At 34.0% G+C, this 22,720-nt stretch overlaps 1 protein-coding gene across 9 annotated transcripts in view; it reads right to left on the reverse strand.

The window, feature by feature from the left end:
* Positions 1-22,720, reverse strand: part of LOC117124078 (pleckstrin homology-like domain family B member 1) — a 58,721-nt gene that overhangs the window by 18,410 nt on the left and 17,591 nt on the right. For 3 of the 9 annotated variants that reach the window (XM_033270217.1, XM_033270214.1, XM_033270216.1), the window contains 4 exons: positions 10,758-10,877; positions 10,352-10,475; positions 9,724-9,903; positions 174-1,681 (listed from right to left, as the gene is read on the reverse strand). In XM_033270217.1, coding sequence (XP_033126108.1) covers positions 174-1,681; positions 9,724-9,903; positions 10,352-10,475; positions 10,758-10,874 — 1,929 coding nt within the window. In that variant the 5' untranslated portion in view covers positions 10,875-10,877. Of the gene's footprint in view, positions 1-173; positions 1,682-9,723; positions 9,904-10,351; positions 10,480-10,757; positions 10,878-19,507; positions 19,808-22,720 lie in introns of those variants that run through there. The other 6 variants (XM_033270211.1, XM_033270210.1, XM_033270209.1 and 3 more) reach the window with 6 other exon arrangements.

Consider the following 22,720-nt stretch of genomic DNA (forward strand, 5'->3'; position numbering starts at 1 on the left):
AAAAAAAAAATTTTAGAAAAATTAATAAATAAATAAATTAGAATAAAAAGCTAACTAGAAAAAAAAAATTAATGAGTTGGTTATCTATTGCTTAAAATATTTTTTTTTTTAATGAGAATTTATTTAATTTTTATTAAATGTAATTAGAGAGAAAAACCTCCTAGAACACGTACCTTTTCATCATCAGAGCCACTGTCAGATTCCATGGACTGCTGCCGTATGAATTTCATGAGAGGTACAGCAGTTGGTGTCTCCTCACTACCATTAACAAGAGCGCCATTGTCACCTTTCAAGCGCTCGTAAGACACCCGCCTTTCAGCTCTTGGACCTTTGAATACTGGGGAATCCACCTTAATTTTTGGTGGGCTGCCTTCTGATGTTTGCTGGATGGTTGGCTTAATAGTTTCATTCTCAAGTTTTGGAATGAAATCAGGCTGTTGGTGTATTCTCTTAGGACTTGGTGGCTTCTTATTCAGGGCTTCATACTCGGTGCAAATACTCAGAATTTCATCCAATCGTTGCTGCTCCAGATCTGCCAATCGTTGTTCTTGTTTCCGCTGTGCAACTATCTGCATATGCTTTACACACAAACCTTTTTGTTCTTCCTCTTCAAATTGGTCAGGATCTGCAATGAATGTTTTCCGATGCTCTGTTAGATCTTCCCTTGACTTTCTGTCAGCCCGCAGCTTTTCTTCTGGTGTCAAATTAAAGCTGACGGTTCGTTTAACATTTGGATCTGGTAAAGTCCTTTTAATTGGTGCAATTGGTTTTAACTCTGGTCCACTTGATATTGAGCTTGTACTGTAACTGGACTGGTCAGAACTTGAGGAAGAACGGTCTTCTGTTGATGCACTAGATACAGTTGTTAGAGAATTAGAGCTATCTGTTGACTGTTGTTCTGTAAGGTCTGGTTTCTGATGGGTGGATCTACTGATCATCAGGCTGCTTTGACCCATGCGAATACGGTTTGGAGACATTGGAGGTTTATCAGACAATTGTGGACTACCCAATGGTGATGTCCGTTGGTGTCCCAAAACTGGACTTTGTCTTCTCTTGCTGCTTTCAAATTTTGACCGTACTGAATTGACTGATGGACGGAACTTATTTGTGGCACAAGTCTCATTGGCAGTGTCATCATCGTCGTCATCATCACATATGGCTGTTTCGCGTACATCACCCTTTCCACCAAAGTAAAAAACTTCCTTTGGACTACCAACCTCATCTTGATATGATCCATAGACTGTTGAAGCTTCTGAGCTGGTTGAGGCAGGACTAAGTATTCTAGAGTTATTGGTCAATTTGTAATCATCGAACGGTGAATCAAGAATTGCATACTTGTTCTCAAACATAAAACCATCATTGTCATCTTCTAATGAGACTTGCCGCATGATTTCCTCAAGGTCAGCTTTGATGCTGATTTCTAATGCCTCCTCTGAATTGCGATTACTATTACTATTCAAATTCTTTTGTGCCATAGGATACTGGTTCACACCATTCATTTGATGGGTAGATCTACCGCTTCTGTTTGTATCGTTAAGGCTCTGGACATCACCATTTTGTTTTGTAGTTGAGTATTTTGAAGATCCATTGATGGGACTGTACCCAAGTGTTTTCAGTCTCTTTGCTTCTAGCGGATGGTTAAACCTGAAGAGGGCAGTATTACCAAAGCACAACATTGCACCTATAAAATAGAAAGGATATTTAAATAACTGTGGAAATAAATCTTTTAAAGAATGAACAATATTTTATATTTATAAATACCCATAGTAAATTTAAATTACACAAATCAACATTCACATGTTTTACAATTTTTAATAAAAATATATGGGGCTTGCCATGCCAAAGCCAGCATCAGTAACCAGTACAAGAAAATTGACTTTTTAATATTTGTTATATTCTCCACATTATAAGCTTTTACAATGATGGGACTTTTACTGGAACCAATTTATCATTGCCAATGAGTAAAAGTATTATTACTTATCTGTACTTATGCTGATTAGTCAGTGTAAGATTTAGAGACAGTATGCTGGTTGTAGAATGTTAAGCCTTAATGTAAATTCCAACCCAAGCCGATGACACCGGAGCTACTTTCGGCACCCCTACCTCATGACTCGCTAATTACACAGAACGAAGTGTTCCTTATAAGATGGCCTACAACCCCCCCAAGTACTGTACTAATACTATTGTACTTGAACTTTGGTGATCTGACGAGAACCGGTTTTTCAATGTCACATGGCGGTTGATAACATACATTTTTTCAAATGAGCAATTCAATGTTGTGATTGACATTTTTGTGGTGTTTTCAGATTTCATCACTGAGAGGGTATATCTAAACTTGGCACAGCAGTCCAGATCTTTGGTGCTACACTTTCGTACTACTATGCAGGAAATTTCAGGTAGTTATTTTACACATGACACATTCAACCATAAACTTGTTTTGCATCTTGATAGTAAAGATACATTTCACTTGGCAAAGTTTCAATGACAAGTAAGTAGGATTTGGTAGATGTCCAAAAACAATATTTAATGGACAAGCAAAGATAAATAACACTACACTGTATTACAATCCACTGTTAGTTATCTTCTAGTCTAGACATATGGTATTTATTTGCAATCAAATCAAAGAAAAAACATAAATAATACATCAAAAAAGGTAGGCACAGTTTAACAATAATGTACAGTACTACATACATAATATATTGATATATGAATATATTACAAAAAAGTATTATATCTCATAGCTGATTATGAATAATTACAAAAGAGTTTCTCCAAAATATTTTAATGTTTCAGTTGCTATGGACACCTTCAGAAGAATGATGATAATGTGAATTTATTGTGTTGTATTTGCTATAAAACAACCTATATCGACTTCAGAATGCAAGCCTATGAGTTCAAATAACTAAGGTACTGTATGTAAAAATGGAAAAAAAATGTCAATTATTTATTTTTGTATTAAAAAATGGCAATGATTGCAGCAACAGTGGCCTCGGGGACAATGACAACAACAATAATGAAAATAATGTTATATTTACGCAACATTACTTTCATTAATGTTGATGTCATTGTCGCATATATATATATATATATATATATATATATGTTACTAAATACATACCCTTTTCATGAACTAATGTAAATTTTGGCAAAGAGGCTGGTAAGGAAGTGAAATACATGTTGTTACCAAGATCAACAACATCTTTCAGGGCGATGCCAAATGACCTCATTCCAAACGAAGCCATCCGTTGCTCCGCCTTGCTCTGCGGCATCACCTGATACTTTAACATCTTGACAACGGTTACCTGGACGACTTTATGTATATTGTAAATGAACAGTGACAGAAAACAAGACGTACACTATGCTAATGGTTGTATCAACACAGCCTATTAACAGGAGACCACAACAGTCAGAAGTACCTGTTTTAACTCACGATAGAAGCGGCAATAACCTCACTGTATAGTCCATTGCTTGAAACTTTCAACCAACACACAGTGGTAGAATGACGCTACATTATAAATCTAAATTTATACTACACTTGAGCACAAGCCAAAACACACACATGCTATATTGTATTGTCCATAGATGACCAACAAAGAAGACCTCTATATCAACACAGTCAAATAAGCGCTAGACCCAACTTGTTGAATGCTAAACAAGAAATAACTTCTGATAAATTTCTGCTAAATGTTAATGATTCAGAGATCCTTTTGATTAAAACCGACCCAAAAACTGTTGACTCTGATGAGAAGAACGCAAACGACCTTCAACAATTTTTCTAGAAATCATTTCACATAAAAATGAATGAGTGTAGAAACTGTTCAAACATTCCGACAACAAGCAGTTCCTCTATAGTCTTCTCGGAATTGATAACAACTTATCCTGAGGCTCCTTGTTAACTGGTTCATCCTGAAATGGTCTTGTACATTTATTTTCTCAAATAAGAGGAAGATAATATGATTAATATGGGCAGGATACTGTCCCAGGGCCATCTAATTAATAACACAGCTAAGCGTTACATTCATGATCAATCATATTGTTTCCATCAACAATTTCCCCCATGTTCGGCAAAAAGGGGAGGGGCTTATTTTGCTACCAACCACGGATGAACATGTATTTAATAGAAACATAATTTTAGTCAAACCATTTATACAAATTTCAGAGGATGTCCTAGAATTATATTAATATAATAATGAATATATAATTTACTAATTATGTATTTTAACAGTGTTAAATGAACAATTGGTAAAATGTGGTAAAATAATGGGAACAACAATAATTATATTAATTACATTACTACATTTAATAAGATTTTCAAAATTATGATAATTGAATAAGCAAAATTTGGAATGCATTATTATATTAATATTGTAGCCTGTAGATAATTCTTATTCCAATTCTAATTTGTGTTGTGGTGTCTCTATTACTCACTTGCCTTTCAAAGAATGGCTAAAATTTCCATTAAAAAAACATATGATAAATTAACAGTACATGTAACCTAATATACAGAACAATAACATATTGTCAACTGGACTGAATTAACCAAACACATATCCTGGCAGAGGAAGAGTTTAATGGGACTTTTTTCTTCTTATCCAATGAAATAGACGAAAATATGAATGCAGGAAATTAATGAAATAATTAATCACTGAACACTTTTAGCATGTTACAAGTTCAAGTGAAAATATAGATGATGCAATGTATGAAACAACAATGAGATAATGTCTGATTTGGGTGGTTTCTTTCTTCTTTTTCAAAAATTTTACTTTAGGTATAGTAATATAGTGTGTTACGAAAGATGCTCAACATCAAATTTACAGATAATGTTAGTAACACAAGGCTATACAATATAACAGAACAACAAGAATGGAGCATAAGAATTAAACGTAGGTGATTAAAATTGTATGGACACATAATTAGATTATCGGACGACATCCAGTCTAAAAAACACAATGGAAGAGCTAAAAACGGAAAGTAAAACGACCAGTAAGAAGATCCAAAAATAACTGGGTGAGCTAAATTAAAAAAGACCTGGAAGGGCATGTAAACACTATAACAAATCATCCTGCCTTGAACAGAAACAAATGGAATCAAATTGTGGAAAGCGTAATGTCGAAAGACTGAACACATTAAGAAGAAGTAAGATAGTGTACAGTTGTTTTTAATCAAAGTGTGGCTTTTAAGTTGTTGTGCATTTGTAAGTGGTGGAACAATTATTTTCTTCAAAAAGAACAACATTAAACATTTTTTAAATTGGTACAACAAAAGCTTAAAAAAAAAAAATATGTAAGAAAATGGTCTAAACAGATGAATAGAGTGACAGAATGAATGCTCACAACAGTGATGATAATGAATTTAAATTCAAAAATGACATCTAGTATTTGGCTCGAATAAGCGCCACTGCGCTTGTAACATTTTTGGAGACTTCAGTGCGGCGGAAATTTGAGAGCGGCGCTTATAAAAAGTGCCTGTTCCCATTTTCCAAGTAGGCCTATCATAGGTCCTACATCATCAAAAGTTGATTGCTTACTTTGTATATTGAATTAAGTTATTATTATTACCTAATTTATATTTCCCCTCAGATTAATATGCAGATACGTTCATTCCTTTATTTTTGGCAAGAGACCATCGTACCGGATGATAATTAATTTATGGTAATGATTTTGTTACCAAAAATCTCTAAATCAGTGAAAACTAATTTTATTTTTTCAGTTATGTCCTATTTGATAATTTTAAATGAGCTTTGAAATTTTATACATACATTTTGAGGCTCAATTTCACCGGATAATATATTTAAAACTTAAATAATACTAATTTTAGCATGCCACAAAGAAAAAAAAAGTGTCACTAAATCCATGCCAGTTCACATTTCATCGGATTAGACAGTGATGCCATGAAACAATCATGCACACCAAAAGGAAAGGCGTTAGGGGTGTAATTTAATGATAAAAAGTACATCACCCCTTCCAATCCCTAAAAAACATTTGTATTTCCTCCCTATAATGCAATGAGTACCAATCATATTTCGGTCACTTAAATTTATGACTCTGAACCAAACATTAGTTCTAAGTAGTCTTTAATCCAATAATAGACCTTAATATTTTGATGTTCGTTTCTGATCATGGGATCTTAGATTGAAATAATTCTCATTCAAAAGCTACTCCAGTCTCTGAAATGCTAGCCTTTGTAAAGGAATAGAACTAAGTTTTATTAAACATGGATTTTCATAATTATTAGGCTTTTTTGTTATCAGTATTTTCAACTGGTCTTGATTTTTGTTTTTTTCACCAGTCTCCTTTTTTTGTTCTGCACCCTGACTGTTGACACCACTTTTACCCACTCATCCTAGTTTAGCTTCAGATTTAAGCTACAAAAGAATTATCATATCAAGTATCAAGTTCGTATGTAATAATTGCTTTTCTTGTTTACAAATCTTGGCTTTGTTGTCATTATTCAAGAAACAAAAATTTGTGAAGCACCTAATTAGATTGATATTACATATAATCTGAGTCGTAATTCAATTAATTCATCATCTGAATGTTATTAAGTAAGCAACCACCTAATACAATTATAACATGTACTAATACGTACTAATGAATTACTCTGATAATGTTAATTTATTATAATATAATAAATTAACATTATCAGAGTAATTCATTAGTACATAATTATGTTACAGGAGGTGCATGCCGCGAGGTAAATGTCCGTCTGTATTTTAACACTAAAGACAGCTCTGCTGTCCCATGAGAGTCCGTAAACTTCTTTAGCTTGAGGCTGAGCAGTGCAACGGACATCCAACTGCCAAAGGTCGAAGTATGCAGTGAAATAAAAGTAGGACAGAGGTAAGATCTGTGAATATCTAAAATCAGTACTAACATGCCAGAAATGATTTCTGATAAAAGATAATATTTGTTAACCTGCATTGACAAATATAAAAAGGAGCAGCTTCCCGTACCCTACAAAAAAATTAGCATTTACACAGTTAATATCACTGAACATAATTTTTTTAGTTACTTATCTATAACCTGTTATTGTGAAGCTCAAGACTCATGGGAATTGGGGTAAACCTCATTACAATGAGTCTTGAGAAGTTTTAGTTTATAGCCATGAGAAGAGGCAAGCTATAGTCATCAGTAAATATGACATTGCATACAATTTTGTAATTGTAATTTTAGAAAACATATGAAAACCATAACAAAACATGTTTTTGCTAAGGTTGACTTCAAAAACCACACAAATAGGATGTATGGTCATTTGCAACTGGCCGACTAAAACCAATGTGATCTGTTAAGGTGACGAACCGTAGAATTTATTTTTTTCGGAAGCTAAGTGATTAATTATCCAGATTTCCCATTTCTGAAAACAATGGATACTGAAAACAAGACCGGATTATTTTTGAGAATCATTATCTATCAGTTTCACGTACTATTAATATTTTTTATATAGTAATAATTTATCCTTATTGGTTTATATACAATAGTAACATTATCTGATTATTACAATCATCACTTAGAGTGGTGCTGTAGCTCGGTGCTCACCTTACACACTATGATCCCAGGTTCAATCTCGCAGGTAAAAAAACAACTCAATTTCTTTAGGTGGGAAGACACTGCAACGGCCGACGAACATCGGCACTGTTCCATGGTGACTATGTGATGAGACGTGCACGAGAATCCATTTACATTGCCATTGACAATTAGCAGACAGTGTCGCATCGCTAAATGCTCACACAAAGTGAAGATGAATGTCAGCCGATGGCAAACCCGGTCAATGCAGTGTGTATCTGACTTAAGGTGACTTATATATTTATATGATATATTTAATAGTAATCAGTGTCTTTTTAATGTTAAAACCTACAATATTGCGAAGATCAGTTTGCAAATTGCATCTAATTCTTGATTTGTCTCTTAGAGTCTTGTGCATAATTTTCTGTATGTTTTTTGCCTCAAAGAAACTTGATAATTCAGTTTTGGTAAACCTTAAGGATATTAATTATCTATTTTGTTTAATTATATTTTCAACATGTTGTAATTAATACAATACACACTACATTACAAATCTTCTTTACACATTAATGTTAGTCATTTAGACCATACTCTTTTTATTTTTTTTATAAAATAGCACTACCACGAAAAAATGGAAAATTGAAAAAAAAAAGTTGATGACGAACGTCAACATGATCTACTACCATGCCAATTGCCAAGAATAGATTACATTTCAAAAATAACAGTGAAAAGAAGAATCTACTCAGCAAAAACAACAGAGAAAGGAATCTTCTGGTAAAAACTTTCAACAACATTAAACCGTTCTATAATAACAGAGAACGGAACCTATAGTGCCAAATTAAATGATCGCTCTGATGACAGACATGTACAATAACAAAACAAATCAGTTACTGTTACCTGAAGTGAACTGATTAAATGGGACATATCAATTTATTGAGTAATTATAGGAGGACAAAGTTAAATTACTCTGATTGGTGAAGGTGAAATAAAGTAAATTAATAGTGGAACTATGATTGGTTATCAATCATTTGCAACAGTGAACAAATCAGTACTTCTATTATCTTCACCTAATTTGATTAAACTTTGCATGCAACATGAAGTCATTTTTTCTCTCACTGAGAATTCTAGAAAAGTCTTAATATAATGCTAAAAGGCCAATCAAAAAATATGCTTATATTCTCTTCATCCACTTTTTTATGCAGCCTTAATTCTTTTAAACTTCCACACGCCAAACCCATAAACTTTGTAATCCAGATCTAATATTGAATTGCCCAATGCGAGATGAATAAAGATATGTTGTACTATATTGTATTACAACAAAAATCCACTACATGTGCCAGGAGTAGGTACACATAGGTACTCACTACTTACTTAATACAAGGATGTTTTGCGTTCTTCAGAATTTACCGGGAATTTTGTTTGCATGTGAAATAGAGGATTAGGGAGGGGACGAGAGACATGTTTTAATTATCATTTGGCCTTTAGGGTCACACTGATTTGACCTTGATTATGACTTTATTCCGAAGGTTGCTTGTTCAAGAACAAGTATGTAATTAATTTCCTCCCTTACACCGTACTCTATTAGTGATGTCACATGACACCAATACCTTTATTACTTCATCCTCTCTCATGTTTTGCTTTATAATTAATTTTGTCTGAAAATACATGGTTCTTCTTTCAAGACATTTATGTATTGTTTATTGGCAGAAATGTTGCAAACCAAGCAATATGGAGTAAAGATTAGAATGGCCTTGAAATATTATGATCCTCGGTAAAATTTGCAGGAATTTTTCTCATGGCTAAAAACAAGCTGATTCTCTTTCCAACCAAATTATGTTGTGGAATTTTGCCAAATACTATTAATATAAACTCCAATCAGTATGCTTCATAATTTGTCTGTACTAGCAGTATAGGCCTATCCTGCGATAGTTGGTAAGGATACATGCTGTGGGATGCAATAGGATATAAAACATAATCTTTAATGAAAGGCGACAAGACCCAGATAAACACATATGACATGTGTCATGTGACATGTGTCATACACAATCACCTTCTAGTCATTATCTAATGCATAATCCTCTACAAGCCTTGTACTGTAGCCACGTTCTCCTCCACCTACCAAGAGAATAAGTTGCCTCCAATAAACAGACATAAAAATTGTTGGGAAATTAATGTTGTTAGTTTGGTTTGGGGGAGTGGGAAAGACTATAACGCTACCTACCTTGAGATATTCTCGTAGACGTGTCGATTTGCTCACCATCAATGGAGCATGCCCCCCTGGGATGTATAGTGACAATATCATTTGCATATTCAATGACGCAATGTTCTGGTTCCACCCCTTTTCCTGAGATTACAATGTCCTGTGTAATTGGTGCATCTGCCCGTCCAATCCGATTATTACCTACAAATATATTGTAACATAAAATTTTCAAATATCATGAGTCAGAAGGCAAAAATCTCTCAATTTAAGGACAGCAGCTGACGATAGGCATGGAGCAAATGTAACAGACTATGTCAAATTTAAGAGAAAACTGCAAGTGTAAAATAGCTAAAGACTTTTATCTTATTCATCAAATTTTCATTAATCTTAAGCAAGAACCTATCAATAAGTGGGAAACCAAGAAGGTTTTGTTAAAATTGAAAATGTAAAATAAAGATGAAAGTAATATCTACAATTTTAAAAATAAAATTTCTTGTGTTCATCCCAATGTGTTGAATCTTGTTAGTCTTTATCAGTAATCAATTTATGCTCATTAAAATATCATTTCACAAGGTCACTTTCTATACATATTCATTTCCTTGACGATAGCGGTGGTATTCACGAATGAGTACGAGTATGAACGACGGACCTTCTTTGAGAGGCAAAAGAGTGACGGCTGTGCTGATGCGACTTCCTCCCAAGCTCACTAAATGCGGTCGTTCTGAGTGAACCTTCAATGCTTTGCCGGAATCAGTCAGTTCCAATAAGCCATCCTGGACAATGAATACAGCAAAAATTAGCTTGAAATTAAGTTAGTTTACATTTGATGCTATCAAGTTGAACTATCTAGGTTTGGCTATAAACTTGTAGATTAAAATCAAATATTTTAATTGTTTTCTTTGTGTGAATAAGTGAATAGATTTGAATCGAAAATTTAAAATGAATTTAGATTTTATTTAAATGAAAAAGTTAAATGAATTGAAAGTATATTACAGTAAATTTAACTAAATCAATACAAATTGAGGTACACAATATTTCTTTGATGTTCAAATTACCGTGTTGTTTTTCTGTGTTCTTTTTAGACTGTCTTCCCATGTATCCTCTAAATTAAATTCTGACAGCTCTTCTCCTGTGAGAACATGATCTGTGAGAATAATCTCACTTGATTCCATCTTCTGTAAGACAAAAATAACATGAAAAAATTATGTTTATTTTTAAGCAATTACCTTAAAAAAAATGAAAATTTGTATTAGTCGCGTTACTGAAATGTGTCCTTGTTTATTACATTCCAACTCACTTAAAAATGTGTACATAAATATACTTAATTAATTGCAGAATTCAGTTATTAATTAGCAATAGGCATTCATGAATACAAACCCTTCCTTTAAACAAGTAAAACCATAATGAGAAAAAAAAAATGATCAAAAGCTTTTATTGACAAATGAAATAAATTAAAGTACCCCCTCTATAGTCTATATAACTAAGTCCAACTATAGTTTACAGAAAGTTCATTAAAGTAAAGATAAACCACAGATCAGACATAAACCTACAAAATCCTCCTTCCCATTGAAAGGGGTTTTAAATGCAAATAACATTAAGATAAAATTCACTTATGACAGTTAAACCATTTAAAGTTTCCTTTGATACTAATCTTCTAAACCCAAGGTAAAATATATACAAAAATAGTGTTATGAAAAGCATCATTTTTAATTCAAAATGAAAGAATTCTAAATGGGAAAAATATTAATTGAGAAAAAAAATAGATCAAATTCACTTTTACTTATAAACCTGAGACATTTAAACCTGAGAGCAGGTGTAGGAAAGTAAACATCCAGAGCTAGTTTGATGGGTAGGACAAAATACATCGTCACAATTGTCTCCAGATATGATCAACACATAAAATCAATTAATTAAATCATTAATAATTAACCAATAATATCCTTAATTCAATTACTAAATTACTATTCCATCAAATCATAAACAATCAATAATTTAAACCATCAATCAAATTACCAATTAATCACTTTAATATTTAATTAGCATTTTAAAGCAAATATTCTACCATCAGTACTCCAGGGTCTACAATAACATTCTTGGTATCTTAAAGTACGTTTTGACAGCGTAGGGAGAGGTCTTAGTCCTGTTCCTTTCAGCATCCTTCTCGGGCCAATAAATCTACTGCGATCCCTGCATGATAGAAACTTGACAAAATGTGTGATCGATCAATATGGTCAATGACGAGATCTACAGTATCCGAGTAACTTATCCGAGGGTAAGTTAATGATTACTTGGTCAGTATTTTCAAAAGATGTTTCTTTAAAAATACTCTAACGCAGTTTCTTGAATATTCTTCAAGTTCATCAAGGTAAGTAACATGTTTACTAACACTATGATCTAATGTGCTGATTGTTTTCTCAAGACTGGTAATTAATTTACATACCTTGGTAAACTGATCTTCAAGATTAGAGATCCTGCCTTCTACATCAGATAATCTATCACAAAGTGTATCTATTTTATTGTGTAAACACTTTGTATTATGAATTAAATAACTGATTTCTTGGCCTTTAAATACTTCCAACACGGCATCATTAATCATTTCATGCAAGTCAGTTGAGTGCATAAGTTCAGCAATTGTAGCCTCGACTACCTGTGTTGTTTGGCGGAATGGTCTAGGCGCGTCTGAAATACCTGAGATTTCAGGCTTGTTCCTAACAGAAACTTCGGGTTTGGGCGACAGTACAGGGTTTGAAGACATCATTATGTGTGTAAAATTTCAGTTGACTAACACATTATTATTAATTGTGGTTATCCATTCACAACTGAAACTTGTGAGAACTAGTAACTGGTATTATAATACGCAGTAGCAGTGAACAGCGATTCAAACACGACGATGTTGCCCTAATGATGTCAATGAATGGAATCGATGTCAATGAATGAATGGAATCGATCAATCACTGACACAAATAAACTGTTAAGTGAGTGTAGGGTAAAGCCTAATTTCCATAAAATAGATACTGTACGCTGTCGTGTTTTCAATGCAATCGTTACTGTGAAGCTGTTCCCCCACGCAATCTGGAAGTCTCCCCTATTTGACCGACCAATCAGCATCGCTGAAAGATGTCAGCGATAGCGTGCAGTGATTCTATGAAAACAAGGCTTTACTAAGAAACAATTCTGGCTGAGATTCAATGGGTAGAGACGTAAATACTGTCCTGCACGTAAATTGAGCTCTCAGGTTCTCAGTTGGTGAGGAAATCCTCTAGCCCACTTATAGTACATCAAATACTTCCTCTGGCTGCTCTAGATTAATATTGAACAATGACATATAACCACACAGACAATACTTTACTTGTTCTCTAATACAGGAACTGCTTGAAAATGGAAAAATTTTGATGTGCTGCGAAAAGTTTCAGCTTTCTACGCGAATAGTCCAGTATTCAGATCAATTGCTTAAATTTATTGGTCACTGATGCTTGTTATGGGATGGCAAGACTCAAGATATTTCACGGTGGTAGGAGTAAAATAAAGAAAACAAAGAATAAAGAAAAGGATCTACCACTAGATAGTAGCTCAAAGAAGAGCTACCAGGATGTGTGGCATCAACTAATGCATCTAAATTTCTGGCACATTTTTTTTAATGCTATTCTGATTATATTGGCACAAAAGCGTGCTTATCGATACAGTGCACCCTCCAATTCGAGACTCTTCATTCAAAGACCCCTCTAATTTGAGACCACATTTTCAAAGAGCAAATAACAATCTTTAATCTATTAAGACTAAGCCAATTATGCTACTGTAGGGGAAAGGTTGTATAATAAAAATATGATGATGTAACTATGTTATGATAATTTTCGTAAGCTTGCGAAAACTCGATATTACTCATGGAAATACCCAGACGTTTAATCTTATCTACAATTTCAACAGGTATATTACGGTACTTATGTTTGGTTTCTCTTTATGAAGGCACCACTCTCCGACTGCCACTAAATATTAAGTGTTGTACTTAACAGTTCAACAGGTATTAGATATAAGCTACATACTATACGTTTGGTTTCGTTTTATAAATACTGTACCTGTAGCAAAATGTTTTACTTTATATTTCAACAGCTTTTTGCATGAGCCCATGGTACCTACATTCATTTCTTTTTATTAATGCACGTTCTCCAACTGGCTAACATCTCTATCTATTGTCGTGACGTCATGGCTCGCTGGCTCACACTTGTGATATGTCTCGCACTTGTGATCAAATAACAGTGTAACACACTGGCTCGCACTTTGGCAACACTCTTTGGAAGTCAATTCGCCCAGAAAACCCGCCCTTGGAAACTTGCCCCATAAAAAAATGTACACTTCCTAGACCATGCAGTCTTCAAAATAAAAATTGTAACCTTCGGTAATCAACTACATTTTCCACATACATAGAAATCTTTGAAACTTTATTAAAAAAAAAACATAATTCACCACACTATAGACACTTTTTGACAAAAATGAAAAATTACGACTTTGTTACCCAATGAGAAGTGTTCTAATATAGACAATGGGTCGTGTCTCATATTATTTGTTATAGTTTTATTATTCATTATTTTCACTTGACTCGCATAAATAATTTTGTTTGAAGAACATTTATATGCAGTTGTACTTCGCAGCACTTCACTTGCAATTTGCAATTTCTAGTTTATTATTTTATTTTATTTGCAAGCAGTGAAGATATGTGTGGCACCTCAGTGGAAGATAAGCTCTCCCTTGTTACCATGGTAAGTTCAAATCACAAAAAAAAAGTTTTAGGTTAAAAAAAATTATTTCCTACTTAACAATCTGAAATCCAATGAGTAGTACAAAGGACAGACAGTAGTTTAAGTTGATAATTATCTTACTGTACTGAGCTCCTGACAATGTACTATTAGAATGTGATGGCAATGACGTAGTGTATGGCACCAATGTACTATATTGTCCAGTCTTATAGACTACTGCTTGTTCTGGTTCATTGAACACACAGGAAACATGCTAGTCTTGTCAAATGACAGTAGCAATCGCATCTGTTACATTTAACCGACTTTAAGCGAAAGTTTGAATAGCAGACAAATACTGGCCTCGTATAACATTTCAACTTATGTTTCAACCTAGATTCATTTTAGATTTTTATAATTAAAATCAGAAAAGCGGATAATATCTATTGTATCTTCTAATTACATGTACAGTATGAGAAAATGAGTGACATTTGCTGTTTAATAAATAATCAAATCATGATCTCCAAATATTATCTGTAAGTAATAGTTAACTGACTGATTTTAAATGATTTTAACTGTTTTCTATAATTTTTGTTGTTTGCATTTTTGTACCCTGCATGCTTGGTCCTCCATGCTATGACCTGGGATATATGTTCCATTATATAACGTTTACTGAGTAAAGAATGAATTAGTAGCAATGAAGTAACTTTATTTATACAAAGCTATGCTACAAGTGCTATGTTACTGTCAGTATACACTGTACAGTACCCTGTTCCCGGTACCACTTTATCATTTTTTTTAAAACTTACTTTTTGCAAGGTCTGCGAAGCCACACTTTGACAACATCACAACTGATTTTCCCAATGGAACACTTTAATGAAGTTGTATTTCAATGAATTTTTCCTTCCTGTTGTCACACAATTGATTTTACCTTTCTTTTCCTTTTCATCTTTTTCCATCTCTAACAAGGTTTAACATTTAGATGATATTTGGACATTATCAATGATATCCCATTACCCTGTCATGAATTTAAATTACAATACGTACTGCCTACTAAATGTGAAGAGTCAATGACCGACTTACAAAGTACAAAGCCACAGCAACAATCCAGACTCCTTTACTAGTCAATGAAAGTTTCCAGTAACTAACTTTAATTTAGAAATAATTAACAAAGGATCTGAAATATGCATTAACAATTATATTTAAGTGTCTGCCTATGGAAATAACTGGGTGGCAGAAGTGCATTCTCTACAGCAGCCTCCCTAACTTCATGGAAGAATGAACATTTGAATAGTACGCATAGGTCATTGCACTTTCAGGATATTTGCTTTCTTAATATGAGCATAAATCAAAGAACCTTACCGTCCAATTATGTCACCAGCTACTTAACAATGCAATTTTCATCTTTTCCAGTCTTGTGAAGCTGTACTTATTATTCCGAATATCAACATTGACTTTAGCTAGGGAGTAGCTAATCCTGTCATTTGATAAATGACATCTCAACCAGAGAATAGCTTATCTTATCACTTGATGACATCATAACCAGATAGTAGCTTTATAAATCCTGTCACTGGTCACTTGATAATGATATCACAAATAAATAGTGAACCCCTATTAAGGAGATACCTTTGGGACCAAAAACAAAGTCCCCTTAATATAGGGGTGTCCTCTAAATAGACTTTAGCCATAGTGTTAAAAGATACTTTCCTCGTTTCGAGGCCAAATGTGTCCCCTTAACACTCTGACCGCCAGGGGTTTGAAAAAATAGCATCAGCTACCGCCAGACTTTTTTGCAAATTTTAACACTTTTGCAAAGCTCATTGAGAGTGTGTATGTGATCAGACTGACATGTAGTGAATACTACAAGATCTACAAACATTTTAGCTTTACAATGGTACCAAACACTTTATTCTAATCACAATCTGTGGCCCATAACACTAAAATGAAAATGACTTTACTTTTGGAAATTTTTACGCAATTTTGCACAACGAAGCTGAGATAATCGCGATTTTGTGAAAGTAAATCAATACCGCTCTATGCTAATGTAAACAAACAAATAGTGAAATACTCAGGGGTCCCAAGTTGGAAGAACCCATTTCCGGGAGATTGGTTTAATGAAATTGGGGGTGCTATATATTCTATGAGATAAAAAAGTGTAGGTACCAAACGAAGGGCCACACCCACCTCGGGCCCACCATGATTGGAAATGAGGTGATAACATTAATTTAGAGTAGGCACCGTTAGAAGCCCGGAAATGGCACTGCCAGACTGCAAAATATACTAGGAAACCAAAGTTTAGGCCTAAATAAAACAAAAAGACAAGTGAATTTCCACAAGATTTTTTATTGTTTGCGGGAGTGTGGGAGACCATACCAATTTCCGGGAGACTCCCGGGATTTCCAGGAGACTCCCGGGATTTCCGGGAGACTTGGGACCCCTGAATACTTATGGTCCAGACTGAATATAGTGTTCAAATTGTTAGTACACATCGGTAATTACCCCATCTATCGGATTCCGTTAAAAAACCTGGAACACGGAGATCTCCGTGTTTGGCGGTTAAGTGTTGCATTACCAAACACGGGAGATCTCCATGTTTGGCAGGCAGAATGTTAATAGGTGTGTCTCCCTCAAAATGGAGGATTGTTTCCCTTAATATGAATGCACCTTAATAGGGATATCCCACAGACGTGGTTCTACTGTATTTTACCTTGTCACTTGTACCTTTAAAATGACATCACAATAACCGAGAACTTACCCTGTCACATATCATTTGATAGTGACATCACAAGAGGGGACCAAGAAATACATAATTTGACATTTATTATCCGAGGAATTAATGCATGCATTTTCATCAACATATTTTCTAGACAAATTCAAGAATGCAATTCCCATCATAAACAAATCGCAAATGTCATACCTACAGTACTAATGCAACAAAGTGGTGAAAATAAGCTATGCACCGAGAGCTATCAAATATCTGCTATTACGGAACTATTTCAAAATGAAGCATGAAGACATTTGTGCAGCTTCACTTAGCAGTCTACTTATAGTTTATGAGAACATTTGTGAAATATGGCAACACTTTGTTGGTAACATATGGATTGGTTGCTGTAAAGACGTAAATACATGTTGCAACAAAATGGGTGCACTTAAAAACCAGAATTAAATGGAACAGAGCTTTGTATAATTTGCAGCCTACAGTAGTAGTGGGTATTCTTGCTAAAACAAGTGTCAAAAAGACACATAGTGGGTAGGTGCAACCACAGACACTTAAGAATAGAGTTTGTGGTGCCTAGTGCGTATTCCTACTGAATGGATGACTTTCTATATATAATACAATCTTGCAACAAAGGGTTTATTTCAAATTAACGGTCCTTGCATTCAAGTAACAGTCTGGCTACTGTATGCCTGCAATATATGACTTTTTACTTGTATGTAAAAAGCAAATTCGTACCAGATCGGCTCTGAATGCTAATTTTCATCAACCTGTAACAAGCGTATTGGCAACAAACCTTTTCGGTGTGAGGTGCCACTCATCTGCAATAACCTTACAGTGCACATTCGATCTTCAAAACTATGGCTGCCTTCAGGTCTAACTTAAAGACTTGCCTCTTTAACTAATTATCTTCATTTCTATTTCATTTATTGTTGCATTATTTATTTATGATTCTGAACATTATCACTGCTTCTTTTGATTTGTTTACTTATTTGGGGCTTGGGAGGCAATGATCATGACTGCCTGTAGGTTGTGAGGTGCCTAAGTATGTGGGGTGCAGCACTTCATTGCAAAGAAAAGCGCTTCATAAATGATTGGATTGGATTGCAGAACAATGGGTACATAAGTATCATTGCAATTTACACATTAGGACCAAACTATATTACTTAGTATTCCCAGAATCCATCTCTTTTTAGTCATCCTATCTGTGAACATAGCAATGTACCCATACACATTACAAAAAAAAAAACAAAACCATAAACAGACTAGAAAGCGGGCATATTTTTAAATGGAATGTGTAGTAACCATATTTTCCCAAAATTTGTTTCTAATCTGTTGTTTACAAATTACAGGAACATCATGAAAAACATTGCCTCCTGTACTACAGTAATGTATAATGTATGATAAAACTTCTGCATCATTGAAGTATTGGATGTTGCTGCCAGTCGCTAACCAACATTCCATAAATACTCAACCATTTATTGCGATCATAATAATGTTTAAAGGAAATAATTTGCATGGAAAACTTAGTAAGAAATCATAATTAGTCATACAAAAATTATGTGAAATATTTGAGGTTGTTGAAAACAAAAACATATCAAGTGTGTAGAACACTGAGGAGTGATAATCCAATGTTGAGAATACTTATTTCTCCAAATATGGGTATGCATAGTCATGTGATCACTGGGATATCATATCCTGTGCAATTTGAAAGCCAAGGTCATGCTAAGGATTCTACTGCATATCAAATCATCTCTCTAGTGTACAGCAATACACCCTTCCTCCTTTCAATTACCTTCCCTATAAATAATTTATTAATAAGTTTGATAAGAATTTTTATTAAAGAAATCAAATTGGAATATGCAAACTCTTTATTAGACAAAAAAATTTGTCAATTTAAATTCAATATGGTACTCGGCAATGCATCACATATATGAGTAATACGTAGGTGATATGAGAATGATCTCCACTGCAGCAAACATTTGACACATCTCACTTTCACTATCGCTAAACTGCATACAATGATAATATTGCAGTTTTATATGAGATCACTAATACTAGAGCCAAAAATCCAATCTATGTGGTTGAAGGAGTTGAATTTGGGAACTGGAAAATAAAACTTATATTCAAATATATTCAGGTAAAAAAAATCATGATCAATCATGAATGACAGAAGCAGCTCCCATATCTCAGCAATAAATTCCAACCTCCAACCAGTAAAGTACGTTGAGAACCTGAATAACAATCTGTGCAACAACCAATACAACTATAGTAGTACGCATGGCTGATGAATGTGTACTGTAGGACAAACAACAAAAATCAATGAGAAATAAAAGTTATAAGAACAATATATAAGACTTACCTTCTGTTTACCATAATGAGATAGCTCATACAAACACCAACCATTTGGTATACTAGATGGTATAACATCCATAGTTAAGAACAGACTAAAAATTCACCAATAATGATCCTCAAATCCCAAACAAGAAATGTAAAAAATCTTGTAGCACAAATGAACTTAAGTTTGTCAATGATGTGACTGAATTAAAACAGAGCTTCCTGTGTATTTCACTTATAACTTTCAATTATTACATTTGTATTTTAACGTTTCTGGAACATACTGTATCCAGTTGACATCAGTTTCCCATCATCAGTGAAAGAATTTCAGCGAACATTCAGATTCAATAGAATATCAGCGTCAAATCATAAGCAATACAATAATCAAAGGATCCGGCCAATGAAAATTTCTATAGCAGCGCTATTAGCAAAATTTAGTGAACTGAAAACTGGCTTTTTACCTGATTTCAACCAACAAAGAAACTATTGTAACTGCCTCTGGTTCTCTTTTAAGACAATGATGGATGCTTAGATACGGCAATATACTGCTCACTCAAATCAATAGACGGATTTTATATCAACTGAAATGTTTCATTAAAAAAAATTCCTTTTCCTGCACCAAGGCTTCAGGCGATGCAAATAGCTTCAGATTAAGTTTAAACTTTTATTGTTCTCACCAATGGTTCCTAGGTGTATCCAATATAAACTCAAAATCAAACATTAATCTTTCTCTATGCATATTGTATTTCCATTCGCTCCCTTGGTGTATCCAATACATAAGGTCATATATGGTTCAATTTTTTCTGTCATCAATAAACATCAGCTACGATAATACTGTGATTGCATTTGCTCCCATGTTAAACAAAATATGAAGCCAAATATGGAGTAATGCTACAAATATATCTGTCATCAGCAATATTGTGGTTCCATTTGGTCTCTTGATATCGATATAATTATGCAAGTTCAGAAAAGGGATAGCTGTACAACTATCTGCAATCAACCATTGTATTCTAAACCACTGTAGAATTTACTATAAATAGCAATAAAACAAAAAATGCCTATAGAGATACAGATCTAGGTTGATCCTTATCTCTAGCAGTATAGGTTGATATCTTCCCTGTAGAATGAGCTAACACCACTTGACACTTCCTGAAGTTTCCTTTCTTGAAGTATGACGAAGTGTAATCAAAACAGAAAAATCAGACTACTTTAAACGTCACCATGGCAATACGCTACTACTAGTACTTTAATTATAAGTCGCAACCTTATGGGATGCTTTGAGAAGTGAACCAGATGAAGATCAGGGGATTGGTCAATGTGACAACCCAAAAGCCAAGTGTTGTATTCATAAAAGCCAATCAACAGAAACGAAACAACGTAACAAGATTGTCTGAAGGTATTACAATTTTCTCTTTAAGTCAAACTGTGACTTGCTTCAAAACCTTCAGCTTTATCAGCACTAAGTACTAAGTAGAGATGTCTTCATAAACTTATCTTCCAAATCACATAAAAACATTCACAGATTTTTCGCTTTGTAATTTCACTTGACTACAACAAATTCCAGAATCAAGCATGAAACAGAAATTAAGCTGATTTAACCAAAATGTAATATTCTAAGTTTTACTGATCAATTATTGCACTGTCAATATATAAATCCTAATAATCCCTCACGTTGGGAGCAGTGAAGCTACAAATCCACTCTGTAATTGTTGTTACTGCTTTATGTTTGCAATCTAAACTGACTGAACCAACACTACTGTAATATTGACTAGTGACCAATCCAAAAACCAAGAAATTGATTTTCAATATGACGTTGTGTATTTTTAGCATATTACATAATTAAATGACTAATTTGTCTTAAGTTCCTGGTGTATAACGATGAATCAATCCATTCATAAATTCATCTGCTAATAATATAGTGAGATTCGGTATTGATATTAATCATACCTGCTGTGTGTATTATTCATTTACGATAGATTCCTGAATCTCTTCCTGAAAAATAACCTCAAAAATCGCCAGGAACATAATACGCACAAAAAAATCCAACTGTGAATTCCAGCAGTGATGTATCTTCAAGCAATCAAATTTTCCAGAAAAAAAAATCAAGTTCATTAACTACAAGAATAGCTAGTAAAATTGACTCAATGTTTGGCACTCTATAATTAGCCCCAAGAAAGCAGTTAGTACCCTAGTCTCAAACTTAATTCATGAAACTCATTATTTCCAGGAAATTAAAAATATCCACAATTTACCGCATGTCCTATAGGATCTGTATTAGATGCACAACCAGATCTTAAGTACAGATTTAGAAGATTGCTGCTGGTATGCAATATGAAAATGGTATTTTCAGTAAAACCAAGATGACAAAAGTTGTATTTCACAGATGAAATGACTACTGTATATCCATCAAAAATATTTGCTATGAGAACTTGTATATGTTCCAACGAAAGAAAATCCTATGCGTCACCAATTGAGTTCAGAAACTTCCAATTGGTAAGTCGAATGTACTGACAAGATGGTTCATACGAGGCTACATGCTGTAGAAGCATTGGTTTAATTGCATTTGAATGTTTAATGTTACTATTATAGATTTTGACACAAAGCTGTCTCTACTTGAACGATCAGGTCTCTTCGCAAATAGCGTCCATACGCTTGGGTGTCAGACACGTGTGAAATATCTTAAGCTCATCCAGGTCTTCGATTGCATGTTCAATATCATAAATATATTGATAGTTTTTCTTTAAGCAAAAGCTTTTCAATTCTTTGCATAGAATTATAATACAATAACTCGCACGCTACTCACTTCCTTTGATCATTGCTCCGAGCACAAGAAGTCATAGCATAGGTTTTTTCCTCTCTCAACAAAAGGCCTGCTCAACTCCTGTTGGTCTAATATTTTCAGTTTAGATTCAAAGACAAATTATATACAGACCTACTTCTGTACAAAAATCCCTCAATGATCGTTTATTCTCGACTACAATCTCTTAGAGACTGCCTTGCCACAAAACCTCTGGAGGTTGTTATTGTCTTGTAGCGTTTTGCTGCAGTTGACTTTCCCAGCTACATCACCCAACTGAAGAAGACTCCATGGCTAGATCTATTTTTGGATGGTTTCATTTTCAGTAGTTCGTCTCACCTGTGCTGTTTATCCCAAATTCTATGTTAACTGTCTGTTTGTTTAAGCGATATGTGCAGCTTATGAGTAATACATAGTGACTTGTGTAATTATAGTGATGTT

The sequence above is a fragment of the Anneissia japonica genome, unplaced genomic scaffold (assembly GCF_011630105.1).
Source record: "Anneissia japonica isolate Jap-2015-1 unplaced genomic scaffold, ASM1163010v1 scaffold522_len1101056_cov227, whole genome shotgun sequence".
In the NCBI taxonomy this organism is placed as follows: Eukaryota; Metazoa; Echinodermata; class Crinoidea; order Comatulida; family Comatulidae; genus Anneissia; species Anneissia japonica.